This window comes from Eutrigla gurnardus (assembly GCF_963514095.1).
Source record: "Eutrigla gurnardus genome assembly, chromosome: 18".
Taxonomy (NCBI): Eukaryota; Metazoa; Chordata; class Actinopteri; order Perciformes; family Triglidae; genus Eutrigla; species Eutrigla gurnardus.
Window position 1 is genome coordinate 783,099 of NC_139929.1, and position 27,069 is coordinate 810,167.

Genomic DNA, 27,069 nt, shown 5'->3' on the forward strand with positions numbered 1-27,069 from the left:
CAAAACAAGCTTTTGCACAGTGTAGGCCTACATCACATACTCATGATAGCCTAAATATTCATCTGAGTGCATCGTTAATTTACACAAGGCTTTTTTTCAGCTACTTAAATTATCCACCCGTTTCTTTCTCATCTCCACCACCTTTTTTTCGTTTTCTCTGTGTAACTTCTCCTCTACACTCCAAATATGGTCACTTCCTTCCACTGGTTGCAAAGGAAAATCCATCCATCCATGGTGTCGTCAACGTAGATCTGGAATAGACTGAATCTGTGGAGACGAGTTCTAAAATCAAAGGAACCAAAGCAGTTCATTGAGTAGAACTACATTTGTAGTTCGTAAAGAGCTGATCAGCTGATCACTGAAGGAGGAGTCGAGGACGCAGACGCACCTTTCCTTAATATAATCTTTATTGCTTTTTCTTATTGGGTTGAATACAGAACAGGTTTACATCCTTGACTTTGTGAAACACTGTCATGTTTCTACCGACAGCAGGGGGGGGGCTTCCAGACGAGAGTGTGTGTGTGTGCGGGGGGTGTGTGTGGTGTGTGTGTGCGGGGGGTGTGTGGTGTGTGTGTGTGTGTGTGTGTGTGCGGGGTGTGTGTGTGTGTGTGTGTGTGTGCGGGGGGTGTGTGTGGTGTGTGTGGTGTGTGTGTGTGTGTGTGTGTGTGTGCGGGGGGTGTGTGGTGTGTGTGTGTGTGTGTGTGTGTGGTGTGTGTGTGTGTGCGGGGGGTGTGTGGTGTGTGTGTGTGTGTGGTGTGTGTGTGTGTGCGGGGGGTGTGTGGTGTGTGTGTGTGTGTGTGTGTGTGTGTGTGCGGGGGGTGTGTGGTGTGTGTGTGTGTGTGTGCGGGGGGTGTGTGTGTGTGTGTGTGTGTGTGTGTGGTGTGTGTGTGTGCGGGGGGTGTGTGGTGTGTGTGTGTGTGCGGGGGGGGTGTGGTGTGTGTGTGTGTGTGTGTGTGTGTGTGTGTGTGTGTGTGTGTGCGGGGGGTGCTAGAAGAGAGAGAGAAAATAATAATAATGTCACCAATGTTGTGTCTATAAACAGAAACAATGGAAGGACATCTATCTGTTCGATGACGCGTTCACAGTCAAGTGCTAAACGTAGTGATTGACAGTTCTGAATCATTCATTAACAAACTAAACAATCAGGACTTGGAAAGAACAAGTTGCAACTCAGGAAATAAGAACATGAAGCATTCTGAATAATGGATTTGTGAAAGACCCTGAGAGCGAGATTATATATAATTTTATATTTATATATATATGTGTGTGTGTGTGTGTGTGTGTGTGTGTGTGTGTGTGTGTGTGTGTGAGAACAGATGGAGAAAGGAGAAATCATCCATAATTGAAATTAGATTAACATGCAAAAAGAAAAAAAAAAAACCTAACCTACACTCACCCTTTAACTGAACACAACGGATTCACAGTTTTATACACATTATATTCATGAAGGAAAAAACAAAACAAAGATAATAATTTCTCAGCCAAACTAAAAACTAACAACAACAAGAGACCCAGACGGGTTCTCATATCCAGGAGATCTACGTAAAGCTTTTGTTTGGATTCAGAGGGATTCTTATTGCTAGTCCGATTCGCCCCCCGGTGCGCCGCCGCCACCAACGCCGCCAACGCCCTACAGGGAGCCGGCTAGTCCACGATGCAAACCATCAGTTCCTCAAAACAGTTCTGCAGCATAAATGTGATATTTCTTTTTAATACATGGCTTCTTCTCAAGTCATTGTAGAAACTAACACACACTCACACACTCTCACACACACACACTCACACACACACCTGGGCTCCATATAAATACATTTAAAAACAGTCCATGTGCATTCGAATGGAAGTCCAGTATTCATATGGCCGTGCACACACACACACACACACACACACACGTTCCCGAGGGAGAGGGACGTACAGAAAGCGCTAACAAAACATAAAACAGTCATGAGAGAGAAAGAGAGTTTCCGAATCCAAATTAATAACGTATTTCAACGTAATCAACAATTAATGCAAAAAGAGCGGGAAAATAAGACGTTCGGTACTTTCATCGTGATTCATGGAAGTAAATCTACCCAATTTTCTTTTTTTTGCCGTCTGGTTCCAAATTTGATGTTGCAGCAAGACTTTAATAAATAACGTAATAAATTAATATTAGATGGAAAAATTTTATGCTAATTGGCCCCCAATAGCCAACAGTTTGGACTGTACCAACCGCAGAACGGAGGGAAGCTATCGTAGCGTGTTAGCTGTGTAGCATCGACCATGTTTTCTCTCTTTGTTTGGAGTTTAAAATGCCCTGCAAAGAAATCTGGAATAAATGGCAAAGAAAGCCTTTGGGAACACATCGTCCTGTTAGCAACCAAGCTAACCAACAACAGCAACGTAGCTAGCTAACTGCTTACAAAAACAAAATGTTTCAAAATGGGATTTTACAAACCATTTTTTTAAATTCCCGCCCCCATTAAAGTTCTTTTCATTGCAGATTTTCCTTCTGCAATAAGAAATGCTAACTATCGGATTCATTTTTACCATCTGGGTCGCCGGCTAACACAAACGATACGCTTGTGTTAGCCGGAGACTCAGACGGAGCACGGGGAAATTGTTGAAGCAACACGTTGGAGGGTTTGGATAGACTATTAACAGCAGGTTCCGGTCCAGAAGCTGGTTCCGGTCCAGCAGCTGGTTCAGTAATATGTTGCTATGGTTACTTATATATAATGTCTCCAAACCTCCCCGAGTCCCGGATCCTGATACAAACCGACGGAAACTCTCTCGTGCTCGTCTCTTTTGATTGTGTTGCGACGTTCCACTGTAGTAGTACTAGTAGTAGAAGTAGTAGTAGTAGTTTTGGAAGTTGTTAGTGCCAGTTGACGGCGAGGTCCAATCCGACGGCCGGTCTCGTTGTGGTTGTTGGACCGGCGGGCGTCGGACCGGCGCCGCCTTACAGTTCTGTTATGAGCCACTGAGGTTCGATTTGTTTTGCGATTATGAGGTTTGCTTGATAATTAAGAAAAAAACGAAAAGACGAAAAATTAGCTATATTCATCTTCACACCGCGAACGAAAACATGACCCGCCTGGATCAATACGTCATCACAAGAACCTCGCCGCCCTCTCTTGGGGAGGGGGGGGGGAAAGCCCTTAAAATTGTGTTTGTGTGTGTGTGTGTGCAGCAGGGTAACACAGTCCAGGACCCCCCGAAACTACCCATCATCCCTTCATCCATCCCTTTCACCCCATCATCTAGGAATCACCCATTCAACCGGAGGGGTTTTCATCTGTTTTACATTTCAAAATTGCAACTGATTGTCTCGACCGCCAAATCTGAGCGTTCAGTGTTCAGGTGTTTCTAAAAAGAAAAAAAGAAAAGAAAGAAAAACAGAGAAGTTTGCGTAGAAAGTGTTTCAGCCCGTCTCTGGAACGACGAGTCCTCAAACCAACTTCCACGTAGAAGAAGACGGGGCCAACTCACGATACTACGTTAATACTGGAAGGAGGCTAGCTTGACCTGCTATTAGCTAGAAATGGAACTGAGCAATGAATTAGCTTGTCAGTTAGCTGTAGCACTCCGCGGTTGATATGTGAGGGGCCAAACGCACGAAGCTAAGGCTAATGATAAGCGCTAGCTAGTGGTCGTACCAGAGGAGTTAAGCAAATTAAGGCATTGGTACGAAGGTGAACTAGTCCGTTAGCCCTAGTTAGCTTGTATTTGACTCTGTGACTGATGTCTGTGTAGCCATCACAAGCTAATAACTACATTTAGCTGTTAGCCCTTTGATTGTGTGCGTGACAAGGCTCACTGCGCAAAACGACGCGTTAGCCCTCGTGATTTCTATGTTACACTGCTGTTGATATCGAGTTAGCTGGTTAGCTGTTTGGTTAGTTAGGTCATTGTGCAAGCCAACGTGTTAGCATTGGCTAGCTGTGTTTGAAGCCACACTAATGTGTTAGCCCGGCTAGCTCTGATTTGGCCCACTGTGGAAACCAGGCTAGCAGCGCTTTAGCCCTGTTTCAGGAAGACGTCGGATTGAGAGGGTCGCTACAGAGCTGCTCATTGATGTTTCAGCGGTTGCAGTTAAAAAGCAGAAGCTGAGGTAGCCGCAGGAATGCGTTAGCACGCTGGAGGCCCTGTAATAAACCCTAAATGAACACTAGGGGGCAATGATGAGAGACAGGTGAGAGTCGCGCACACACACACACACACACACACACACACACACACACACACACACACACACACACACACACACACACACACACACACACACACACACACACACACACACAAAAAAAAGTTGATTTGTTCAGTTATATATAAAAAAGAAGAATCCACCAAACACAAGAATTCCCGTCCCGACATCGACACACGCAAAAACAAACAAAACACTCGTCGTCACATGTTCACCCTTCTGTACACGCTGGAATCAACGGAGAATGATTATGAATGAGAAACTATTAACACACGAGCCAGCTGGGAGGCGTTCAGGGACGATCTGCCGCCTTGTTTGGGACTTTTTTCTTTTTCACAGAGAAATCCAAAGTGACTTCCCGAGTTCGTGAACATTTCCGGCGATCGGTGCGAGGCAAGCCGAGAGGACGCGGCAGAGCACCGACCTCTCGTGGTTTCCAGTTACAAAAAAAAGCTTCCTTTTTGCTCACACAGTCAGAAACGGCCGCCGGCCGCCACAGGAAGTCGTCATTGCTTTCTGCAGGGTTCGACCAGCAGTCAGATTTTATCCAGAAAAACACCCAAAAGGGACAAAGAACCGGTTCCCCTCTCCCGACGCGGTCCGCTCCTGAACCTGGGTCAAATGTTAAAAAAGGGGGGTTCAGACTCGGTCCTGGTCCAGACCTGGTCCTGGTCTCCGGAGCCCAGCTGTGATTTAAATAAACGCAGACGGTGTCTTCGTCCCTCTGCGTTGCCAAAGTTGATCATCAATTCTCAAACAGAATCCAGAGCAAAAATAATAAATCATAACTTTATTCTCTTTATTGCTAAATATAGATTCCCCGCACAAAAAAATAGTAATGCAAATCATTGTCATCATAAAAAGCTATAAAAATTAGATCCGTCCTCCGTAATAATGCAGATAAAGATTTAGCAAAAACATCTCTTAGAAGTAGGACTAGTAGTAAGGCACTTCAAGAAAACGAGGGTTTTCGTCTTTCGAGCAAAAAAAGTCTTCCGGCTGGTTTTTGCATCATCGTCGCCATCGATGGCGTAGCGTCTTTCCGTCGCATGGCACTGTGGTGGGGGGGGGGGTCTCCTCAGTCCACCCCCACCAGAGGAGGCTCCCCGTTGGGCAGGATGTGCTCCAGAGGGGGCTTGGCGTGGGACTCCAGCAGCCCCTGGATGAGGCCCTCTGCGGGGGCAGCAGCCGTGGACTCCTCCAGCGGGGGGGCGGAGGATGGGGGGGCAGGGTCTTTGGAGAGGTCTGATTGGGGCGTCGAGTCCAGGTGGTCGTCGTCGCCAGTAGTTGTCTTTGTGTCAGTAGCTTGTTGGTGAGGAGGCGCGTTGGCGGGGGCCGGTTGGGACTCGGCAGGAAGTTCAGGTCGCTGCTCGCCGGCCGCGTCTTCAGAGACGCCGGTCCTTGCTGGTTCTGAATCTGCTCCGGACTCTGCTGGACTCCCTTCCTCCAATGTGGCTGGTTCTGCCTCGTCGCCTTCCTCCTCCTCGTCCCCCTCTTCCTCCTCTTCGCCCTGCTCCTTCACGTCCTCGTCCTCCTCCAGCTCCTTCCCCCCCGCGGCGCCGCTGCCACACTCGCTCTCGTTCTCTGACGGCGGGCAGGTGGAGGGCGGAGTCTGGGTGCACGAGTCTCCGTCCTCGCTGGCGTCGTCGTTGGCGGCCGAGGAGCCGTCGGCTCCGCGGGGCTTCAGGTGGATCCTCTGGTGGCGGACCAGGCTGTGCTTCAGGGTAAAGGTCCTCTCGCAGGTCTGACACTGGTAGGGCCGCTCACCTGGTGGGGGGGGGGGGGTCATACACACAAAGAAGATCCATTAGACGACTCACGTACAAGGTGATTCAATAATAAAGACATCAGTAAAGAGCCCGTCAACAAAACCTTAAAACATATATGAATATAAAATCACAACAAATAATAAATAAACTAAATGAAAATAATACATAAACATTCAAATAAAAATGAAATCGACTGAGACAAACAAAAAATAAAAAACATGAGAAAATAAAAAATATATATATAAATGATATAAAATTGTGAAAACAACTAATAGAAAATACAAGTGTAAGTAAAAAAGCTATTCAAATAAAAACCAATTAACCACAATTATGGTATAAACATCTCAATTTTTAAATAAACAAAAAATGTAAATTAATTTTAAATTGAAAATATGAATATTAATTTAAAATGTAAGATTTGAATAAAGTAAATAAACTATAAAATACAAAATGGCAACAAAAAAATAGGAAAAAAATGCAACAGAAACAAGATATAACCTGTGGATATTAAATATAATAAATGAAGAAGTAAATGAAATAATGATGCAAGCGAGACCTGTACCTGTGTGGGACCTCATGTGTCTGGTCAGGTCCTGCAGAGACCAGAACCTCTTCCCACAGACGTTACAGATCTTCTTCCTCTTGTCCAGTCGCCTCCCCGACGCCTCTCCTCCTTCTGCACTCTTTGGTTCCGATGCCTCCTCGTCGCTCCTCTCCTCCTTCTCCTTCTCTTCCTCCTCTGACTCCCCGCTCTCCCCTCCATCACTCTCCCCTCCCCTCACTCCTGCCTCCTCCCCCTCCATGTCTTCCTCCTCCTCCTCCTCCTCCTCCTCCTCCTCCACCTCCGTGGGTTTGGCGGTGTGGCCCTCTGTCACCTCCTCCGTCACCGCCGGGTTCTCCTCCGCCGGCGTTGGCGTCTCCTCCGAGAGGTGCGCCCTCTCGTGGCGAGCGAGCGTGGTGGCGTAGCGGAAGCTCTTCTTACACACTCGACACACGTGTTTGTAGTCGGGCTGCTTCTTCACGGCGGGGCTGCTGGAGGAGGAGCAGGAGGAGGAGCAGGAGGAGGAGGTGGTAGCTCCTCTCTCCTTCTCTGGGTTCTCTGTTTGTGGAGCTGAGGAGGAGGCGGCAGGTTGGGGGGGCTGGTCTTCCTGAGCGGTGCTCGAGGACGTCGACAGCTTGAAGTCGATCAGCTTTTTGCCGAAGTTCAGGTCCAGACTCTTGTTGCTATGGCAATCGTCATCGTCGGTGCTCTCCACCTGAGGACGGAGATCAGGAGGTGGAGGTCAGAAACACATCAGCCTGTTTCTCTGACAGTCGAACTACGAGAAGAGCAACGTCACGGAAACGAGACTCGGTTTCCTTGCCGACGGGGAAACTAGTACGCCAAAATAAAAATAAATAGAAAACCTCATTCAAACGAAGTGGAAAATGAAAATGATTAGAGATGGTGCCGATCGAACTGATATGGTAAAAAAACGATCGATCGGAAATCCGATAAAAGGTTAAAATCACCGATCTGATCGCATTATATATATATTATACATGTGCTTGTGTTTGTTACATTCCGGATCCAAAGGGGGCGGTAGTGCGCCAAACCGCTGCCGCTTCAAAACAAAGAAGAAGTGTTGTGTTGTGGTCACACTGCCTGCATGCACTGCTAACATGTCAGCTATATGGCAGTTTTTAGAAATATGTGAGACAGATATTACACACGCTAGCTGTAACGCATGCAAGCGTTTAGTGCCTCGTGGGGGAAATAAAGCCAGTAGTTTTAATACTACAAATTTAATTCGGCACTTGAAGTCATTTTACGGCAGAGAACATAACGATTTCCTGCAACTGACAAGTGAAAAGAAAAAGACGACGCCGACCCCACGGGCACTGCTGCAAAAGACATTGGACAACCCTCGCAATGAAAAGGCCATGGGAATCACTAGAACAGTGATGGAATTCATCTGCCTGGACGACCAGCCTTAAAGCGGTGGAAGGTTTGGGATTTCAGAGACTAGTCCCTAAACTCCACCCCCGGTACGTTGTCCCAGGCCGCCAGTACTTTGCAGATACAGCCCTGCCTGCTTTATATACAATGATGTGAGACTATAGGCCTTTGCATGAGTGGATGAATTAATGGGGAAAAAGAGTAAAATAATATAAATATTAATAATATCGTTCCATGTGATCGATCGGTTCTGATCGGTAATCGGATCGGTGAGGCTTTAGGTGATCGGTATCGGTCCCAAAAAACCTGATCGGACCATCTCTGAAAATTATAATAATAATATGACGATGTCATGGTCACATTTCAACACTTCTGCGTGCATTAAAAGTAATCTGATTACTGAGGTTACTCAGCGTTACCTTGGTGCTCTGTGGAGGCCGCCTCCCCTGTGCTGATCTGGCCTCTGGCACCCCCTGGTGGTCCGGCTGCTCTGTGGTTTCTGTCGCCTGCTGCTCCGTGGCACCACCTTCTGGACTACAACCTGCAGCACAGACCGATCGATCAACGATCAATATCGAAATAAATCATCGAAATAGAAGACAGATGATAATGCTGCTGCGTTAAGAGTTTAATTGTGTTCATTATTAATTCATCTGGAATCAGAAAATCACTCAAACAAACTGCATATGAACTTTAAATCTTTTGACTAACTGTTGCTTGGTTTGGGGGCGGGGCTCGACGGTGCCGACTCCGCCTCTTGGTGGTCCGAGGGGCTCTCTGGCGTGGGGGCGGAGCCTGAGTCGATGGAGGTGTTGAGGCTGCTGAGGTCTTGTGCTTCTGATGCCAGCTGCTCCGTCTCCGACTGGCTCTCTGTGGGACGGCAAGTTATCAATAACACAGCCGTTACAACTGATACAACCAGGGTGCGAGTTACGGGGGAGCAGGGGGAGCCATGGCTCCCCTGGTGGCCACCTGAGCTCCCCTGGAAACATGATTTGTGAAATTTGGGGGGAGCTCTAAAATATTGATATGATTGCCAAATTAATTATATTTTGGCCATGGTTTTCCCTCAAAGGTGTAAAATAAGAGAAATAAAATTGTATTTTTAGTTCGTGATTCATGAAAAAAGTGTTGCCTGCTTGCACGTCGGAGGCGCTTGAAGCGTTGGGGCGCTGCCTGCAGCTGATGTGATGATGATCGATCGGGGTGTTTCATGTAAATATTGTACATAGACCTATGGTGTGCGTGCAACGGATTTTCTCTTTATAATAGGCATATGCTGTTGCTATTAATGACAGGATCAGCATTTAAACTTTGCCCCCCTCCAAAAAAAAAAAAAAAAAAAAAATGATCGCCCAGCCCCGGCTCCCCCGGACACCGTGGTATAACTCGCACACTGGATACAACCACTACAACTAGTACAACCCATTCAACCAGTACAACCGATACAACCACTCCAACTAGTACAACCGATTCAACCAGTACAACTGAAAAACCACTCCAACTAGTACAACCAATTCAACCAGTACAACTGAAAAAACGCTCCAACTAGTACAACCGATTCAACCAGTACAACTGAAAAACCACTCCAACTAGTACAACCAATTCAACCAGTACAACTGAAAAACCACTCCAACTAGTACAACCGATTCAACCAGTACAACTGAAAAAACACTCCAACTAGTACAACCAATTCAACCAGTACAACTGAAAAACCACTCCAACTAGTACAACCGATTCAACCAGTACAACTGAAAAACCACTCCAACTAGTACAACCGATTCAACCAGTACAACTGAAAAACCACTCCAACTAGTACAACCGATTCAACCAGTACAACTGAAAAACCACTCCAACTAGTACAACCGATTCAACCAGTACAACTGAAAAACCACTCCAACTAGTACAACCGATTCAACCAGTACAACTGAAAAACCACTCCAACTAGTACAACCGATTCAACCAGTACAACCGATACAACCACTCCAACTAGTACAACCCATTCAACCAGTACAACTGATAAAACCACTCCAACTAGTACAACCGATTCAACCAGTACAACTGATAAAACCACTCCAACAAGTACAACCCATTCAACCAGTACAACTGATAAAACCACTCCAACTAGTACAACCGATTCAACCAGTACAACTGATAAAACCACTCCAACTAGTACAACCGATTCAACCAGTACAACTGATAAAACCACTCCAACTAGTACAACCGATTCAACCAGTACAACCGATACAACCACTCCAACTAGTACAACCGATTCAACCAGTACAACCGATAAAACCACTCCAACTAGCACAACCGATTCAACCAGTACAACTGATACAACCACTACAACTAGTACAACCGATTCAACCAGTACAACTGATACAACCACTACAACTAGTACAACCGATTCAACCAGTACAACCGATACAACCACTCCAACTAGTACAACCGATTCAACCAGTACAACTGAAAAAACACTCCAACTAGTACAACCGATTCAACCAGTACAACTGATAAAACCACTCCAACAAGTACAACCCATTCAACCAGTACAACTGATAAAACCACTCCAACTAGTACAACCGATTCAACCAGTACAACTGATAAAACCACTCCAACTAGTACAACCCATTCAACCAGTACAACTGATAAAACCACTCCAACTAGTACAACCCATTCAACCAGTACAACTGATAAAACCACTCCAACTAGTACAACCCATTCAACCAGTACAACTGATAAAACCACTCCAACTAGTACAACCGATTCAACCAGTACAACTGATAAAACCACTCCAACTAGTACAACCCATTCAACCAGTACAACTGATAAAACCACTCCAACTAGTACAACCCATTCAACCAGTACAACTGATAAAACCACTCCAACTAGTACAACCGATTCAACCAGTACAACTGATAAAACCACTCCAACTAGTACAACCGATTCAACCAGTACAACCGATACAACCACTCCAACTAGTACAACCGATTCAACCAGTACAACCGATAAAACCACTCCAACTAGCACAACCGATTCAACCAGTACAACTGATACAACCACTACAACTAGTACAACCGATTCAACCAGTACAACCGATACAACCACTACAACTAGTACAACCGATTCAACCAGTACAACTTAAAAAACACTCCAACTAGTACAACCGATTCAACCAGTACAACCAATACAACCACTCCAACTAGTACAACCGATTCAACCAGTACAACTGATAAAACCACTCCAACTAGTACAACCGATTCAACCAGTACAACCGATACAACCACTCCAACTAGTACAACCGATTCAACCAGTACAACCGATACAACCACTCCAACTAGTACAACCGATTCAACCAGTACAACTGATAAAACCACTCCAACTAGTACAACCCATTCAACCAGTACAACTGATAAAACCACTCCAACTAGTACAACCGATTCAACCAGTACAACCGATACAACCACTCCAACTAGTACAACCCATTCAACCAGTACAACTGAAAAACCACTCCAACTAGTACAACCCATTCAACCAGTACAACTGATAAAACCACTCCAACTAGTACAACCCATTCAACCAGTACAACTGATAAAACCACTCCAACTAGTACAACCCATTCAACCAGTACAACTGATAAAACCACTCCAACTAGTACAACCCATTCAACCAGTACAACTGATACAACCACTACAACTAGTACAACCGATTCAACCAGTACAACTGATACAACCACTACAACTAGTACAACCGATTCAACCAGTACAACTGATAAAACCACTACAACTAGTACAACCGATTCAACCAGTACAACTGATAAAACCACTACAACTAGTACAACCGATTCAACCAGTACAACCGATACAACCACTCCAACTAGTACAACCGATTCAACCAGTACAACCGATACAACCACTCCAACTAGTACAACCGATTCAACCAGTACAACTGATAAAACCACTCCAACTAGTACAACCGATTCAACCAGTACAACCGATACAACCACTCCAACTAGTACAACCGATTCAACCAGTACAACCGATACAACCACTCCAACTAGTACAACCGATTCAACCAGTACAACTGATAAAACCACTCCAACTAGTACAACCGATTCAACCAGTACAACCGATACAACCACTCCAACTAGTACAACCGATTCAACCAGTACAACTGATACAACCACTACAACTAGCACAACCGATTCAACCAGTACAACTGATACAACCACTCCAACCAGTACAACCGATTCAACCAGTACAACCGATAAAACCACTCCAACTAGTACAACCCATTCAACCAGTACAACCGATACAACCACTCCAACTAGTACAACCCATTCAACCAGTACAACCGATAAAACCACTCCAACTAGTACAACCGATTCAACCACCGATTCGTTTTTTTCTCTCTCTCTTTTTCCCTCTTATCTTAGTTTTGCGAAATCCCCCCCCCCCCCCCCCCCACACACACCCCTCCCCTCCGAGCTCTATCGTTCTCCCCTCCCAGCCTCCCACCTCCCTCTTATTTTACGAAAGTAGTTCAGTGAAATGTGTTTCTGAAAACATTTTAGGCGAGAAATAAGCCATGCAGTTGCTGAATCTGTCTTTATTTTAGATCGACAACGCTCAGTTTAAAAGATTTTCAAGAGCTTGTGGGCGGAGCCGTCTCTAGAAACTCGCTGCTCCGCGACGGCATTACACGGCTTCTTACATAGACAATGAATGGGAACATTCCCTCCGCTATGAACTCAGGCAGGACGCCGTTTAGTTACTTCCACAACATGTACACAGCATTAATAGTGTTTATTACGGCCACGAATGATGAAACATTATCGGTGTAAATGCAGCGGGTGCCGGTCGGATTTCTCTCTCACCCCGACTGCAGTACGTCCCCGATCCCAAACTGCTCGGCGATCGCTCGCCACTATCCTCCTCCCCGCTGACGCCGCAGCCTCAGCCAAAATCTCACTGTGAACTCACGTGAGAGCCCTGCTCCATACCTGAACTGCTCAGGGCAACAAGCGTCTTGTCCGCTCCTAGTTTCAAACGCGGAGGTGAGTCGGGATGAGATGTGAGCAAGAGAGTGAGCGAGGATTGGATCGGAACATTTAGCCAATAGTAGCCATGCGGACCGGATGGCTACTATTGGATCAAGTTTCGACTAGACTTTAGCACGTAGACTAGAGCTTTAAGTGGAACTGGAAAATAAAATAAAAACAACAATGCTTTGTTGGAACGGAAAAAACATATTAATAAAACTAAGTGTTTTATAGAAGAAACATTAAAAACATCAGAAAGAGACAAATAACACATAAAATGACAATCAAAACTTTCTGTTTCCATGTAAAGACAAGTTAATAAACTCCAGACTTTGCGTTTCTGACCTGCACTCTCATGCGAGCCGTCGTCTCCATCCTTCTTGGCGAGGGCACCATTGCGTCGCAGCGTTCGGTGGGTGACGCCGTGTTTCCTCAGCAGGTGGCGCTCACAGTTGGATTTGGTGGAGAAAAAGGCATCACACTTAGGACACGGGAAAGGTTTCTGACCTGGAGACACAGAAACACATGTTCATTAATCTGGCCCACGGGGCTTTTATTTTGAAATTCCACCTTTTTTCATGAACTTTCCCAAATAAATAGAATGTTTTCTGGTAAATCGCTGGGGAACGAGTAGAGCAGGAAGTGCTCCGATCCTTGACTGAAGTTCTAATTTAAATTCTAATTCTGAATATGACATTATTTTCTCTCTTTGGGGCCCAGACTGTTGAGGATTTAGTCAGCTGATCCCAGATCAGTACTTCCCCGAGAGATGAAGAGGAGTAGACCGGAGCAGGAAACGTAAACGCTCCAGCAAAGCTCCTCAGACGGAAACTTTAGTTTCCCCCAGACGTTTTCACATCTTCAAAGAAAAACTCCGCAAAATGATGATTATTATGTGATTGGAGTCTCCAGAGGTTCAACTATGGGCTTTAACCTTGAAGGACCTTAACGACCTTGGCTTGACCCCTGATGGCCTCTAGCGAGCGGCTGGAAGAAGCTGGCGGTTACCCGTGTGCGTCAGCATGTGTCTCTGCAGCGAGCTGGCCCAGGGGAACACCCGTGGGCAGAAGGGGCAGGTCATCTTCTGGACCGAGTTGGAGTAGGCGTTCTTCTTCCCTTTGGACTGCGGCGGCACGGCCGCCGGCTTCACCTCCTCCCTTGCTCCTCCCTCTTTCTCCTCCCCGCCTCCTGCTCTGTCTACATCTGGTGACAGGGAGGAGGTCTGCGTTAAGCCCCAGGACATGGTTTTATCCCCCCCAGCCGTCAGCTGTCCCCCCTCTCACCTCTCTTTCCTCCCAGGTCTGCGGCTCCCGTCTGCAGGTAGGTGCTGAACTTGTTGGCGTCCGTGGTGGCGAGCATCTTCTCCACGCTGGCGAACTCGCCGCTGGACTCCAGGTCGATGCCGCCGCCGCCGGCGCTCACGACCACCTTCTCCTTCGCTGCCAGACCAGCAGCCTTCTTCCTGGACCGCTTTCTGTTGGACCAAACCATTTTATGTCTTTTACTTTGGCTCCACCTGGTGGTAGAAATAAATAACGGCACACAATGGTTCCTTAATTACAGGTTTCTGGTGTCATGTTTTGATTATATCTATGCTTCACGGTTTATTTGTTCTGATTATGACTTTGTACCAATAACATAATAATATTAATAATTTGGAAATATCACTGAAAATACAATTAACAGGATGAAATCAAACAATTTATGTGATTCTCAGCATCTGTGGAAATACATTTTTTTTTATTGAAATGTGGCCAAACTGAAAAAACAGTTCCAAGGTAAAATCTTTTGGTTAAACCAAAATCAGAATAATCTATTTTCAGTTTTATTAAACATTATTTTCTCTTGCAAAAGTTAAACAGAAACATTACTTCAGCAGCAGCTCTAAAACTGAATATTAGTTATGATTTCCATACCTGGCGGATCCCTCAGACGTTTCCTCGCTCGGCGTCTCTGGGGCGGCGGAGGGTCCCGGGGCGGCGGCGTCGCCCTTAGACGAGGCGCCCCCTGCCTGTGGTTTGAGGTCGAGCGGCGCGGCGTCCCTCTTCAGCAGGTCCGGAGCTCCTGAGACGGAGTGGATGATCTGAGCGATGGAGGCCAGCGGAGGCAGCTCCTTCAGGGCGGCGGCGGGCGAGGACAAGGCCGGTTTGGGCAGCAGGGGTTTGAGGCGCTGGGCTCGCGTGCCGTTGCCAAGGGTGGGGAGGGCAGCCGGGGGTGGGGTGGAGCCGGGGGGCAGCTGGTAGCAGCCCAGCTGGGGGTGGGGGTGCAGAGGGGGCAGGGCGCTCGCCGCCTTCTCATCCTTGGACGGAGCGAGCAGCTGCTGCTCCACGATGCTGCTGGTGCTCGGCTCCGTCTTGATGTCCCGCTCCTCCCGTCGCTGCCGCTTGCTGGGGACGGACAGGTCGATGGGCTGGTCGGTGGGCGGGTCCAGGGCGCCGCCGTCGAAGCTCGGGGACACGCTCTCCATTTTGACCCCAGGAGACCCCGACAGGCTGCCGGAGCCGCGCCCCTTGGCGGAGAAGTCCAGTGGCTGGTCCAGTTCTTCAGGATAAACCGCCTCCTCCACCTTCACCGTGTGGAGCGCCTGAATCGGGGGATGACTGATGCCGTTCAGCGCCGCCTGGTTCCCCGGAGCTGTTCGGCCGGATGCGGCGGTGGGCGCGCCCGCAGGAAGGAGCGTGGCGATATGGTCCTCGATCTCCCGCTCCTGCACCTCGGGGTGCTGCTTCAGCAGGTGGTGGATGCAGTTGCGTTTGGCCAGGAAAGCGGCGCCGCAGCGCCGGCACTCAAACGGCTTCCTCTGGCAGCCGTTGTGCGTGCGCAGGTGGATTTGCAGCGCCCGGTAGGTCTTCAGGTCTTCGCCGCAGAAGCGGCAGGTGGTCTCCGTGCTGGTGCAGCCCGTCTCCGCGTCCTGGGTGGTGGTGGTTGCAGCGGTGATGGCGGCGGCGAGGTTGGCCGTGGTGGTGGAGGTGACGTACTTGATGTTTTTCTCAATGTCCTTCCTCGAGGTCTTGGCGTGCTTCTTCCTGAGGTGGCGCTCGCAGTTGGCCTTGACGGTGAAAGGGTAGTGGCAGACCCGGCAGACGTAGGGCCGCTCGCCGCTGTGCGTCCGCAGGTGTCGGATCAGCGTGGCTTTGTCCGGCGCCACGTAGTCACAGATGTTGCACTGGTGCGGGAGGATGCCGAGGTGGAAGCGCATGTGAGCCTGCAGAACGCCGGAGAAGGAGAACACCTGGTCGCAGAACCGGCACGGGTACGAGCCTTTAGCCGAGCCGGCGTTGTTTCCACCTTTGGCGCCTGGCTTTTTACTACTAAGCCCCGCCTCCTCGTGTACCGCCGTGGTAGCAGCCGGCGGCGAGTCGGACAGAGGCGTGTGGGCGTCGCCCATACACTCCGCATCCATCTGGCCTCCGCTCCCGGCAGAAGAAGAGGAGGACGAGGAGGAAGAGGAGGGCGTCTTGAAGAGGGTCGGCGTGGGCGGCGGCAGGCTGGGGCTGATGCAGCCCAGTGAGGCCTGCTGGGAGCTCTGCAGGGGGGGAGGGGTGGTCGGCGTGAGGCTGCAGCGGGGGGTGATGGGAGGTTTGGGCTTCAGCGGAGGCATCGCCTTCTGATTCTGACCTGCAGAGAGAAAGTTTCCGTTAGATTCCCACAAACAAACATGAATCGATCCGTGGATGGATTGATGATAAACTCTCACCTGGACCTCCAGCGAACCCCGGGGCTTTGGCCTGCGGCGGGAGGGTCAGGCCCATCTGATTGGGGGCTGCACTCGCCACTTTGAGAATCTGCTGGATGTCTGCCAGCTCCATGATGCCGGCACTGCCCGCCTCTCCGGGTTTCACCCCCGAGGAGCCGGCGCTGGCGGCGGCGGCGGCGCCCCCATCAGGCTGCAGGAGGAAGCCGGTCTGGAAGGGCTGCAAGGAGAGCAGACTCAGGGAGTCCCGCTGGGACAGGCCCTGCAGCGTGGAGGCAGAGGCGGAGCCCGAGGCCTCCAGCAGCGGGATGCTGAGGGCAGCCAGACCCCCCACACCCAGACCCAGACCCAGACCCAGAGTCAGCCCCAGACCTCCGGACAGGAAGGCCGAGGCCGGCTCCTGGGGGAGGCTGGAGGACGGCGGCTCCACGTGGATCACCTTGATGCTGTCCAGGTGGGCCTGGTGGATCTCATCATCTGTGGGACCAGACTTGACCTGAGAGACAAAGACGGATCATCAGAGGACGTTCTCTACGTCTTCATCATCATAGAAAGCCTTTCATTGACCGTGAACGTCATCTTACTTTAGAGAGGTGCTGAAGACCGAGCGCTTCCAGGAAGCCGGTCTTCTCCGAGCTCAGGACTTCCTTCTCCACATCGGGACTCTCATTCTCCACACCGTTTTCTGCAGCTCCATCCTCCTCCTCCTCCTCCTCCTCCTCCTCCTCCTCCATCTCCATCTCCATCTCCATCTCCATCATCTCCTGGGTGTCAGTGATGGTGGGTTTGGAGGCGTGGGAGGTGGTTTTGTGAAGGTCTAGAGCCGAGCGGAGGGGGAACGCCTTGTCACAGGAATCGCAGACGAACCGGTGGAACTTGCTGATGCAGCGACGGAGGTTTGTCTCACACCAGACCTGGAGGGGGGAGGAGGGGGGAGGAGGGGGGAGGGACTGGATTTAACCCAAGCCTAAACACTGACGTACGATACGATTCCCGTGGAAGAGTCTGGCGTGGATACCTGCGCAATGTGAGCGAACTTCTTGCAGGAGAAGTCTATGAAGGCCAAGTCGTTGAAGCCGGCGGGGATGGAGGGGTTGTTCTGGATGAAGGGGCGCCCGCTTGGGTCCTGGGGGAGGAGCTTGTGAACGCCGGCATTGTGACGCAGCAAACCGCGGTGAGTTCGGAAAGACAGGCAGCAGAAATCACACCTAAAGACACAAGCAGGACACAACGGTGAAGGATCCGCCGGACAGCGAGGAGCCGAGGCGGAGAAGCAGATTTGGCGACATCTAGTGGTGAGGGTGCAGATTGCCACCAACTGATGGGACCGTGAAAGTGTCCCGTTTGTGCCTTTTGGGCTCCTGTAGAAACATGGCCGCCTGTTTCATCCGCATGTCGATCAGCGTTACACTTTACAGACGAAGACAAAGATAGAAAATAATTAAACCGGAAAATATCGGATTCCAGTTTTTCTATTTGGTATAAAGACACCTCCCTCTCCTCCTCCCATCTCTCTTCTCCTCTCTTGCTCCCCTCTCCTCTCTCCTCCCTCCCCTCTCTTTTCTCCCCCCTCATCTCTCCTCCTCCCCTCTTTCCCCTCTCCCCCCTCAGATCCTCTTACAGACTGATTAGTGAGGCTTTACATCTAAATATTCCTTCCTTCCTCCACAACGAGCTCAGCGTCTGCTGCTCTTTTTCTTCCTCTCAAACTAAATTCTTTCAAAGTTTGTCCCTCTCTTCCTCCCTCCTTTCCTTCCTCTCTTCCTCCCTCCTTTCCTTCCTCCTTTCCTTCCTCTCTTCCTCCCTCCTTTCCTTCCTCTCTTCCTCCCTCCTTTCCTTCCTCCTTTCCTTCCTCTCTTCCTCCCTCCTTTCCTTCCTCTCTTCCTCCCTCCTTTCCTTCCTCTCTTATTTTCTTCCTCCTTTCTTTCCTTCCTCCCTTCTTTCCTTTCCTTCCTCCCTTCTTTTTCACAACATCATGTTAAACTCTGAAGTCTGTGAATCTGAGGGTTCGTAAGGAGTTTGGTTGCCACGGTGACAGACTGTCTAAGGAGTGGTGGGGGTGTTGTCATGGAAACGAGGCCTGGCCGAGCGCGTCCTAAAACCTCCTTCTTCTCCTCCTTCTCCTCCTCCTCTCTGTGACTTATTAAGTAGCTTCTCTCTCTTCTGGTCCCACCTGGTCACTTATTCACCGCCTTCTGTCCACGTGTGTGTGTCCATGTGTGTGTCCATGTGTGTGTGTACCTCAGTGCGGTGTCGGGGTGTGTGTCCATGTGTGTGTCCATGTGTGTGTCCATGTGTGTGTCCATGTGTGTGTGTACCTCAGTGCGGTGTCGGGGTGTGTGTCCATGTGTGTGTCCATGTGTGTGTGTGTGTGTGTGTACCTCAGTGCGGTGTCGGGGTGTGTGTCCATGTGTGTGTCATGTGTGTGTGTGTGTGTGTGTGTACCTCAGTGCGGTGTCGGGGTGTGTGTCCATGTGTGTGTGTGTGTGTGTGTTTGTGTGTGTGTGTGTGTGTGTGTGTGTGTGTGTACCTCAGTGCGGTGTCGGGGTGTGTGTCCATGTGTGTGTGTGTGTGTGTGTGTGTGTGTGTGTGTGTGTGTGTGTGTGTGTGTACCTCAGTGCGGTGTCGGGGTGTGTGTCCATGTGTGTGTGTGTGTGTGTGTGTGTGTGTGTGTGTGTGTGTGTGTGTGTGTGTGTGTGTGTGTGTGTGTACCTCAGTGCGGTGTCGGGGTGTGTGTCCATGTGTGTGTGTGTGTGTGTGTGTTTGTGTGTGTGTGTGTGTGTGTGTGTGTGTGTGTGTGTGTGTGTGTACCTCAGTGCGGTGTCGGGGTGTGTGTCCATGTGTGTGTCCAGCTCCAGTCTGGAGGTGCAGGTCTTGAAGCAGATTGGACAGGTCAGCTCCTCCTCACCTCCACGAACCGCCGCCTCCACCGCCGCCGGGTCCTCCACCACCTACACACACACACACACACACACACACACACACACACACACACACACACACACACACACACACACACACACACACACACAGTCAGTCCTGCTCCTCCAGACGGCGTGGCGTCCAGGAGGCGTCCCGTGTGCTCCTACCTTCTTGCTGGGCGGCTCCTCGCCGTTCTCCTCCTCCGGACTCGGCCTCCTCTTCACGGAGGGGCGGCGACGCTTGTTGGGGGAGGGGGGGCTGACGGGGAGCAGCCCGCTGGCCGGGTCCTTCTCGTGGATCTTCATGTGTCTGAGGGAGAGGTGAGGGGTCAGAGGTCAGGCTTGGAAGGACTTCAGTAAGTATTAATACCTGGAGTTACCTCGGCATTTATGTACTTTATGTATTTTGTGTTTGTTGTTTTTTAAATTCAGACGTGAGGAAAGAGAGAAGCAGCCATGTTGTTTCTCCTCTGAGTCACAGGGAAGGGAGGAGGAGACAAGGAGAGAGGAAAGGAGGGGAGGAGACAAGGAGAGAGAGAAGGAAAGGGGACAAGGAGAGAGGAAAGGCGGGGAGACAAGGAGAGAGGGAAGGAAAGGAGACAAGGAGGGGAGAAGAGGAGAGAGGAAAGGAGGGGAGACAAGGAGAGAGGAAAGGAGGGGAGGAGACAAGGAGAGAGAGAAGGAAAGGAGACCAGGAGAGAGGAAAGGAGGGGAGACAAGGAGAGAGGAAAGAAGGGGAGGAGACGAGGAGAGAGGAAAGAAGGGGAGGAGAAAAGGAGAGAGAAAATGAGGGGAGGAGACAAGGAGAGAGGAAAGAAGGGGAGGAGACAAGGAGAGAGAGAAGGAAAGGAGACAAGGAGAGAGGAAAGGAGGGGAGACAAGGAGAGAGGAAAGAAGGGGAGGAGACGAGGAAAGAAGGGAAGGAGACAAGGAGAGAGAAAATGAGGGGAGGAGACAAGGAGAGAGGAAAGAAGGGGAGGATACAAGGAGAGAGGAAAGGAGGGGAGGAGACAAGGAGAGAGGAAAGGAGGGGAGGAGATAAGGAGAGAGGAAAGAAGGGGAGGATACAAGGAGAGAGGAAAGGAGGGGAGACAAGGAGAGAGGAAAGAAGGGGAGGATACAAGGAGAGAGGAAAGAAGGGGAGACGAGGAGAGAGGAAAGAAGGGGAGGATACAAGGAGAGAGGAAAGAAGGGGAGGATACAAGGAGAGAGGAAAGAAGGGGAGACGAGGAGAGAGGAAAGAAGGGGAGACGAGGAGAGAGGAAAGAAGGGGAGGATACAAGGAGAGAGGAAAGAAGGGGAGGAGACAAGGAGAGAGGAAATGAGGGGAGGAGATAAGTAGAGAGGAAAGGAGGAGACAAGGATGGGATGTTGTCATCTATTAATAGGACCCAACAGGCAGCAGGCTGGACGCCCATAAGAGGTCCTGACACAGTCAGCAGATCTCAGATCAGCTGACAGGAAGTTGTTCATTAACCAATCAGGTCAGTGGAGGAGGAGGCGGGACAATGAGAACGAGCGAGAGAAAGAGCAAAGTCTTCTGGGCTCAAACTGTACTGTGAACCCCCCTGAACCGACCAATCAGAGAGCAGGAAACACGCCGAGTCAGCAGAGTGTGAGACGCTCGAGTCGCCAACAGCTGCTCAAGTCAACATATCAGAGTACACACACACACATGTACAAGTACACACACACAGAAACTAGGACTATTGTATTAAAAGTACTTCTATTACTACTAGTTTAAATTGTAAAAGAATAATTTCTACCTGTTGAAAATACACTTTATTAAAGTGTAAACTAACCCACTACTACATTACCCTGCAGTAGTAATACTAGCAGCGATACTAGCAGTGGTACTAGCAGAAGTATTAACAGTCGTACTAGCAGTAGTATTAGCAGGACTAGCAGTAGTACTACTAGTATTACTAGCAGTAACAGAGTACCAGTGTGACTGTCTGACTGCCTGCAGTTTCACTACATCACCACATCGGCGCTGTTGAGTCACTCTCTCCCTCCAACAGCTTCTCTTCCTCTCTGCTCGGCCTCTGCACACCGCCGCCAGCCCATAATAGGCTAATGGGATGCCTCGCCATGGCAACCAGGCCAACGGCCTCACAACAGAGAAGGGGAGGGCCGAGGAGGAGACGCGATGCTGCTCTCCTCCTTCCTTCAGTTTCTAAATCTAAGAGTACTCATGACTAATAGTATTCCTTCTTTATGTATTTATTTTTATGTATTTTATTAATATTATTATTTAATTTTTTGTTTTTATTTTTAAATAAAAGCATCAAGGTGATACATGTTTTGTCATCTTTGAAAATGACGTGACTTTTTTTAAACAAAACAAAGTTTATTTTAACACTTAATTATAAAAAATATAAATGAAATAATATTTTTTGTATCTTTGAAAATGTAAGTTTATCGCAATAACATTTAAAACAAAATCACTCCCTCTCCCTCCCTCCCTCCTCCTCCTCCTCCCTCCCTCCCTCCTCCTCCTCCCTCCCTCCCTCCTCCTCCTCCCTCACATTTTAATCAGCAAACCAAGTCTATAATCGAGGTCTTACTAATACTAGTAAAGATGAAGATGTGAACAGTCACTGAGTGAAGCCGTCGGCCTCCATCATTCCTCGCTGCCCACCTCATACCACCGTAACCACGGCGACCGGGGGGAGACCCGGCACACAGAACCCGCCGTTGTCCTGACAGACAGCGCCACGTTTCATCACGACCTCTTTACAAGCAGCCGACGCTCCCGAACACCTCCTCTCATTTCATACACAAGTACAAGTACTGACAACCGTGTACTTTTACTCCCTGCATTTAAAAGAGGATGTGATGTCATCAGAGAAAGTGGATGAGTCTGCAGGATGTCTCCTCCTGATTGGTCGAGGTATGTCTGTGAGGTCATCAACCCCCAACAGAGGTCAACGAAGGTCATACATAAATAAATATGTAGCACAAAAAAACACAAAAAACACAAAAAGAAAGAAGTGTGCAGGACGGTTGAGTCTTCAGGCTGGACTCCACTGATAAATGACTGGGCGTTGTTCTGTGTGTGTGTGTGTGTGTGTGTGTGTGTGTGTGTGTGTGTGTGTGAGATGTGGATGGATGGAAGTCATCTTCCCACTTCCTGTGTACCCCCACCCCCCCATTATGGTTGACTGGGGAGTTAAACGCTAACTTCCTCTGCCCCGAGGTCACATGTGTGTGTGTGTGTTGTACTGTGTGTGTGTGTGTGTACCTGTGCATGTTGCCGTTGGTGGTGAAGGTCTGTCCACACACGTTACACTTGTAGGGTCTCTCTCCGCTGTGAACCAGCATGTGTCGGTCCAGCGACGAGGCCGAGCTCAGACATTTCCCACAGATGCTGCAGGAGTGGTCGCTGGCTCCGGCGTCGGCGTTGTGCTGCAGAGCAACGTAGTACCATCAATATCACCATCACAATACAAATATCACCATGACCACGCTATCCCCATACTGTTATCACAATACCATCATGATGGAATATTATCACAAAATATTATTACATATATTTTCACCCTAAAGTCTGGATAAGAAAGATCTACCTTCCTACTCATGTGATTTACTGTAACAGCACAGTACAAGTACTACGAGTACTAGGAGTACTACAGAGGACTCACCTGTCTGATGTGCATGGTGAGACCGTGTTGGGTGAGACAGTTCTTGTCACACAGCGGACAGATAAAAGCTGAGCCGTCGTCTTTGGTGTCCTGGAAACACAAAACACACCAGGTTAGAGAGAACTACAACCTCCAGATCAGAGAACTACAACCTACAGATCAGAGAACTACAACCTACAGATCAGAGAACTACAACCTACAGATCAGAGAACTACAACCTCCAGATCAGAAAACTACAACCTCCAGATTAGAAAACTACAAACTACAGATTAGAGAACTACAACCTCCAGATCAGAGAACTACAACCTCCAGATCAGAGAACTACAACCTCCAGATCAGAGAACTACAACCTCCAGATCAGAAAACTACAACCTCCAGATTAGAAAACTACAAACTACAGATTAGAGAACTACAACCTACAGATCAGAAAACTACAACCTCCAGATCAGAGAACTACAACCTCCAGATTAGAAAACTACAAACTACAGATTAGAGAACTACAACCTCCAGATCAGAGAACTACAACCTCCAGATCAGAGAACTACAACCTCCAGATTAGAAAACTACAAACTACAGATTAGAGAACTACAACCTACAGATCAGAAAACTACAACCTCCAGATCAGAGAACTACAACCTCCAGATTAGAGAACTACAACCTCCAGATCAGAGAACTACAACCTCCAGATCAGAAAACTACAACCTCCAGATCAGAAAACTACAACCTCCAGATCAGAGAACTACAACCTCCAGATCAGAAAACTACAACCTCCAGATCAGAGAACTACAACCTCCAGATCAGAGAACTAGAACCTCCAGATCAGAGAACTACAAACTACAGATCAGAGAACTACAAACTACAGATCAGAGAACTACAACCTACAGATCAGAGAACTACAACCTCCAGATCAGAGAACTACAACCTCCAGATCAGAAAACTACAACCTCCAGATCAGAAAACTACAACCTCCAGATCAGAAAACTACAAACTACAGATCAGAGAACTACAAACTACAGATCAGAGAACTACAAACTACAGATCAGAGAACTACAAACTACAGATCAGCTGTTTGAATGATTTCTGTCTTTGGTGGGAACCAATGAGCCACACACACACACACACACACACACACACACACACACACACACACACACACACACACACACACACACACACACACACACACACACACACACACACACACACACACACACACACACACGGCAGCAGCACTTCCCCTTTTTTCCTGTTTAGCTACAGGAAGTGATTATGAGGCATGGAATGCTGCAGTGCATCATGGGAGATGTGAGATGTACCAGAATGGCGAGGAAGTAAGAACAAAGGAGAGGAGAGAAGGAGAGGAGAGAAGGAGAGGAGGAGGAGAAGAGGACGAGGAGAGGAGGAGGAGGAGAGGAGGAGGAGAAGAGAAGAGAGTTTGGTTTGGAATCACCAGAAGAAGTGGATGATGTGTGTGTATGTGTGTATGGGTTTGTGTGTTTATTTGTATGTGTGTGTGTGTGTATATGTGTGTATGAGTTTGTGTGAGTTTTTTTGTATGTGTGTGTGTGTGTATGTGTGTATGAGTTTGTTTGTTTTTTTGTATGTGTGTGTGTGTGTATGTGTGTATGGGTTTGTGTGTTTATTTGTATGTGTGTGTGTGTGTATGTGTGTATGAGTTTGTGTGAGTTTGTTTGTATGTGTGTGTGTGTGTGTGTGTGTACCGAGTTGCGGCGTGCGTTGCGGCTGGGCGGGGCTCTCATGGCGGCCGTGAGTGACTTGGTGGGGGAGGGGCTTCGGGCAGGGAAGAAGAAGAAGAAAGCGTCAGTTTCCACGGCAACGCAGCTGAAAACGAAGTCCTGTCCCTTTAAATGACTGCGCTCACCTGGGGGAGGGGCCGGCGGAGGAGTTGGCTGAGGTCACTCCGCTCTCTCCCTCGCCATCTCCTGCGCCGTTGATGGTCCCCGCTGCTGACATCACCGCTGACATCATGGCGTTGATGGAGGACAGGTCTCCTCCTCCTTCAGCTCCCATGACTCCTCCTCCTCCTCGGTCTCCGTTCTGCAGCTTGTCTCCTCCGCTCGCCGCCTCCTCTGTCACGCCGTTGATGGCTGCGTCGGCACATTTCAACTCCGTTAACACTTGTTCTCCTCAAGGCGCCGCCGTGTCAACGGACTCTGCCCTCTATGCCCTACCTTTGAGGTAACTGTGCGTCTTCTCCTCCGTCAGCTCCGCCTCCTCCTTCATCTCCTCCCGCTGCTCCTCCCCGCAGGTTTCCATGGTGGCTGGAATACCAACACAAACCTCAGTTACAGACGCACAACTCGTGTTTTCTCTCCGTAAAGTTTATACAAAATCATCCGCCTGCAACTTAGAATGAATCACAGAGAGAAAGCTACAACGCTGCAGCGAGTAATCAGAGTAGTCAGAGTAGTCAGAGTAATCAGAGTAATCAGAGTAGTCAGAGTAGTCAGAGTAATCAGAGTAGTCAGAGTAATCAGAGTAGTCAGAGTAGTCAGAGTAGTCAGAGTAGTCAGAGTAATCAGAGTAGTCAGAGTAATCAGAGTAGTCAGAGTAGTCAGAGTAATCAGAGTAGTCAGAGTAGTCAGACAGGGCTCCTCCACCTTCTCCAGAGTCACATTCAAGCACTTTTCAAGCATTTCAAGGTGCATTTCCATGCTTTTCCAGCACTTTCCAGCTGGGGTAGACTACATATTTGTTGACAGAATGAAGCTCATCATGATTTTGGAAAGTCGGACGAAAACGGTTCACTTGATTCACGGCTGCTGACCTCTGACCTCTGGGAGGCCGACAGCCGTGAGTTTACTCTCCTCACACCTGCCTCTGACCACCAGATTGTGATTCACGAGACGATGGTGGGAAAATGGGGAGGAGGAGGAAGAGGAGGAGGAGGAGGAATGGAATTTTTGTGTTTCCTCAGAGAGGAGAGGAGAAGAAGAAGAGGTAATTACTGTTTCCTGTTTGGCAGCCCCCACAGGAAGACGCTCTCCAGAGCTGGCCACTTCCTCCTCCAGCTCAGTGTGTGTGTGTGTGTGTGTGTGTGTGTGTGTGTGTGTGTGTGTGTGTGTGTGTGTGTGTGTGAGAGAGAGTGTGACATTCCTCCTCGTTGAAAGAAAACCCCAGAAGAAGGAAGAGCAGCATGAAGACAGACGGCTCTTAAACGATGTAAAAAGTGAATGGAGTTTGGTGCAGAAACACAAGCAGGAGGAGCTGCAGCAGAAACACGACGTGGTCTCTAAAGAAGACCGGATCCAGGTCTAAATGAGTCTGATCCGATGTGGATCAGGGATCCTGGTCAAACAAACTCGTCTTCACCGAACTTTCACTACTTTACGGAAACATTTAAAAAAAAAGTAATAATAACAATTTCTTTTTTTACTTCACAAATGCAAATAAATCTTTAATGATGAGTTTGTTTTGTTTATTTAGTTGCAGATTTTGGATAAAACAAGATGGAGGAGGATGAGTGGAGCTCTGCGAGTGACTGGCGACAACTGGCCGCGCGTGTGTGTGTGTGTGTGTGTGTGTGTGTGTGTGTGTGTGTGTGTGTGCATGCGCTGTATTTCCACTGACCTCTCCTTGTATCACTGCTCTTACAGGACAAACTGTAACATGGCCATGGCAGGTGCACACACACACACACACACACACACACACACACACACACACACACACACACACACACACACACACACACACACACACACACACACACACACACACACACACACACACACACACACACACACACACACACACACACACACACACGATTGGCTGATAAAAAGCTCAGGCAGCACTTTTTTCCCCAGACGGCTGAAACGAAAAGCAACAGACGGCTGCAAAAGGAGGAG

At 48.8% G+C, this 27,069-nt stretch overlaps 1 protein-coding gene across 3 annotated transcripts; it reads right to left on the reverse strand.

Moving 5' to 3' along the window:
* Positions 1–385: 385 nt before the first annotated feature.
* On the reverse strand, positions 386–25,529 carry rreb1a (ras responsive element binding protein 1a). Of its 3 annotated transcripts, none has more exons than XM_084034161.1 (18): positions 25,390–25,529; positions 25,080–25,305; positions 24,919–24,988; positions 23,198–23,287; positions 22,798–22,961; positions 19,722–19,863; positions 19,444–19,583; positions 17,651–17,840; positions 17,217–17,546; positions 16,636–17,128; positions 14,855–16,556; positions 14,222–14,412; positions 13,947–14,141; positions 13,284–13,445; positions 8,609–8,767; positions 8,317–8,438; positions 6,521–7,214; positions 386–5,956 (listed from the first exon to the last, which is right to left on the reverse strand). In XM_084034161.1, exons 1-18 carry the CDS (start codon positions 25,472–25,474, stop codon positions 5,268–5,270), a joined length of 5,844 nt encoding a protein of 1,947 aa, XP_083890287.1. In that variant the 5' UTR covers positions 25,475–25,529; the 3' UTR covers positions 386–5,267. The 3 variants fall into 3 exon arrangements, with proteins under 3 accessions (XP_083890287.1, XP_083890286.1, XP_083890288.1); XM_084034160.1 differs by having other exon boundaries at positions 14,222–14,454; XM_084034162.1 differs by lacking the exons at positions 19,444–19,583; positions 19,722–19,863; positions 22,798–22,961; ... (2 more) ...; positions 25,080–25,305; positions 25,390–25,529 and adding an exon at positions 18,874–18,907 and having other exon boundaries at positions 14,222–14,454.
* Positions 25,530–27,069: the final 1,540 nt, after the last annotated feature.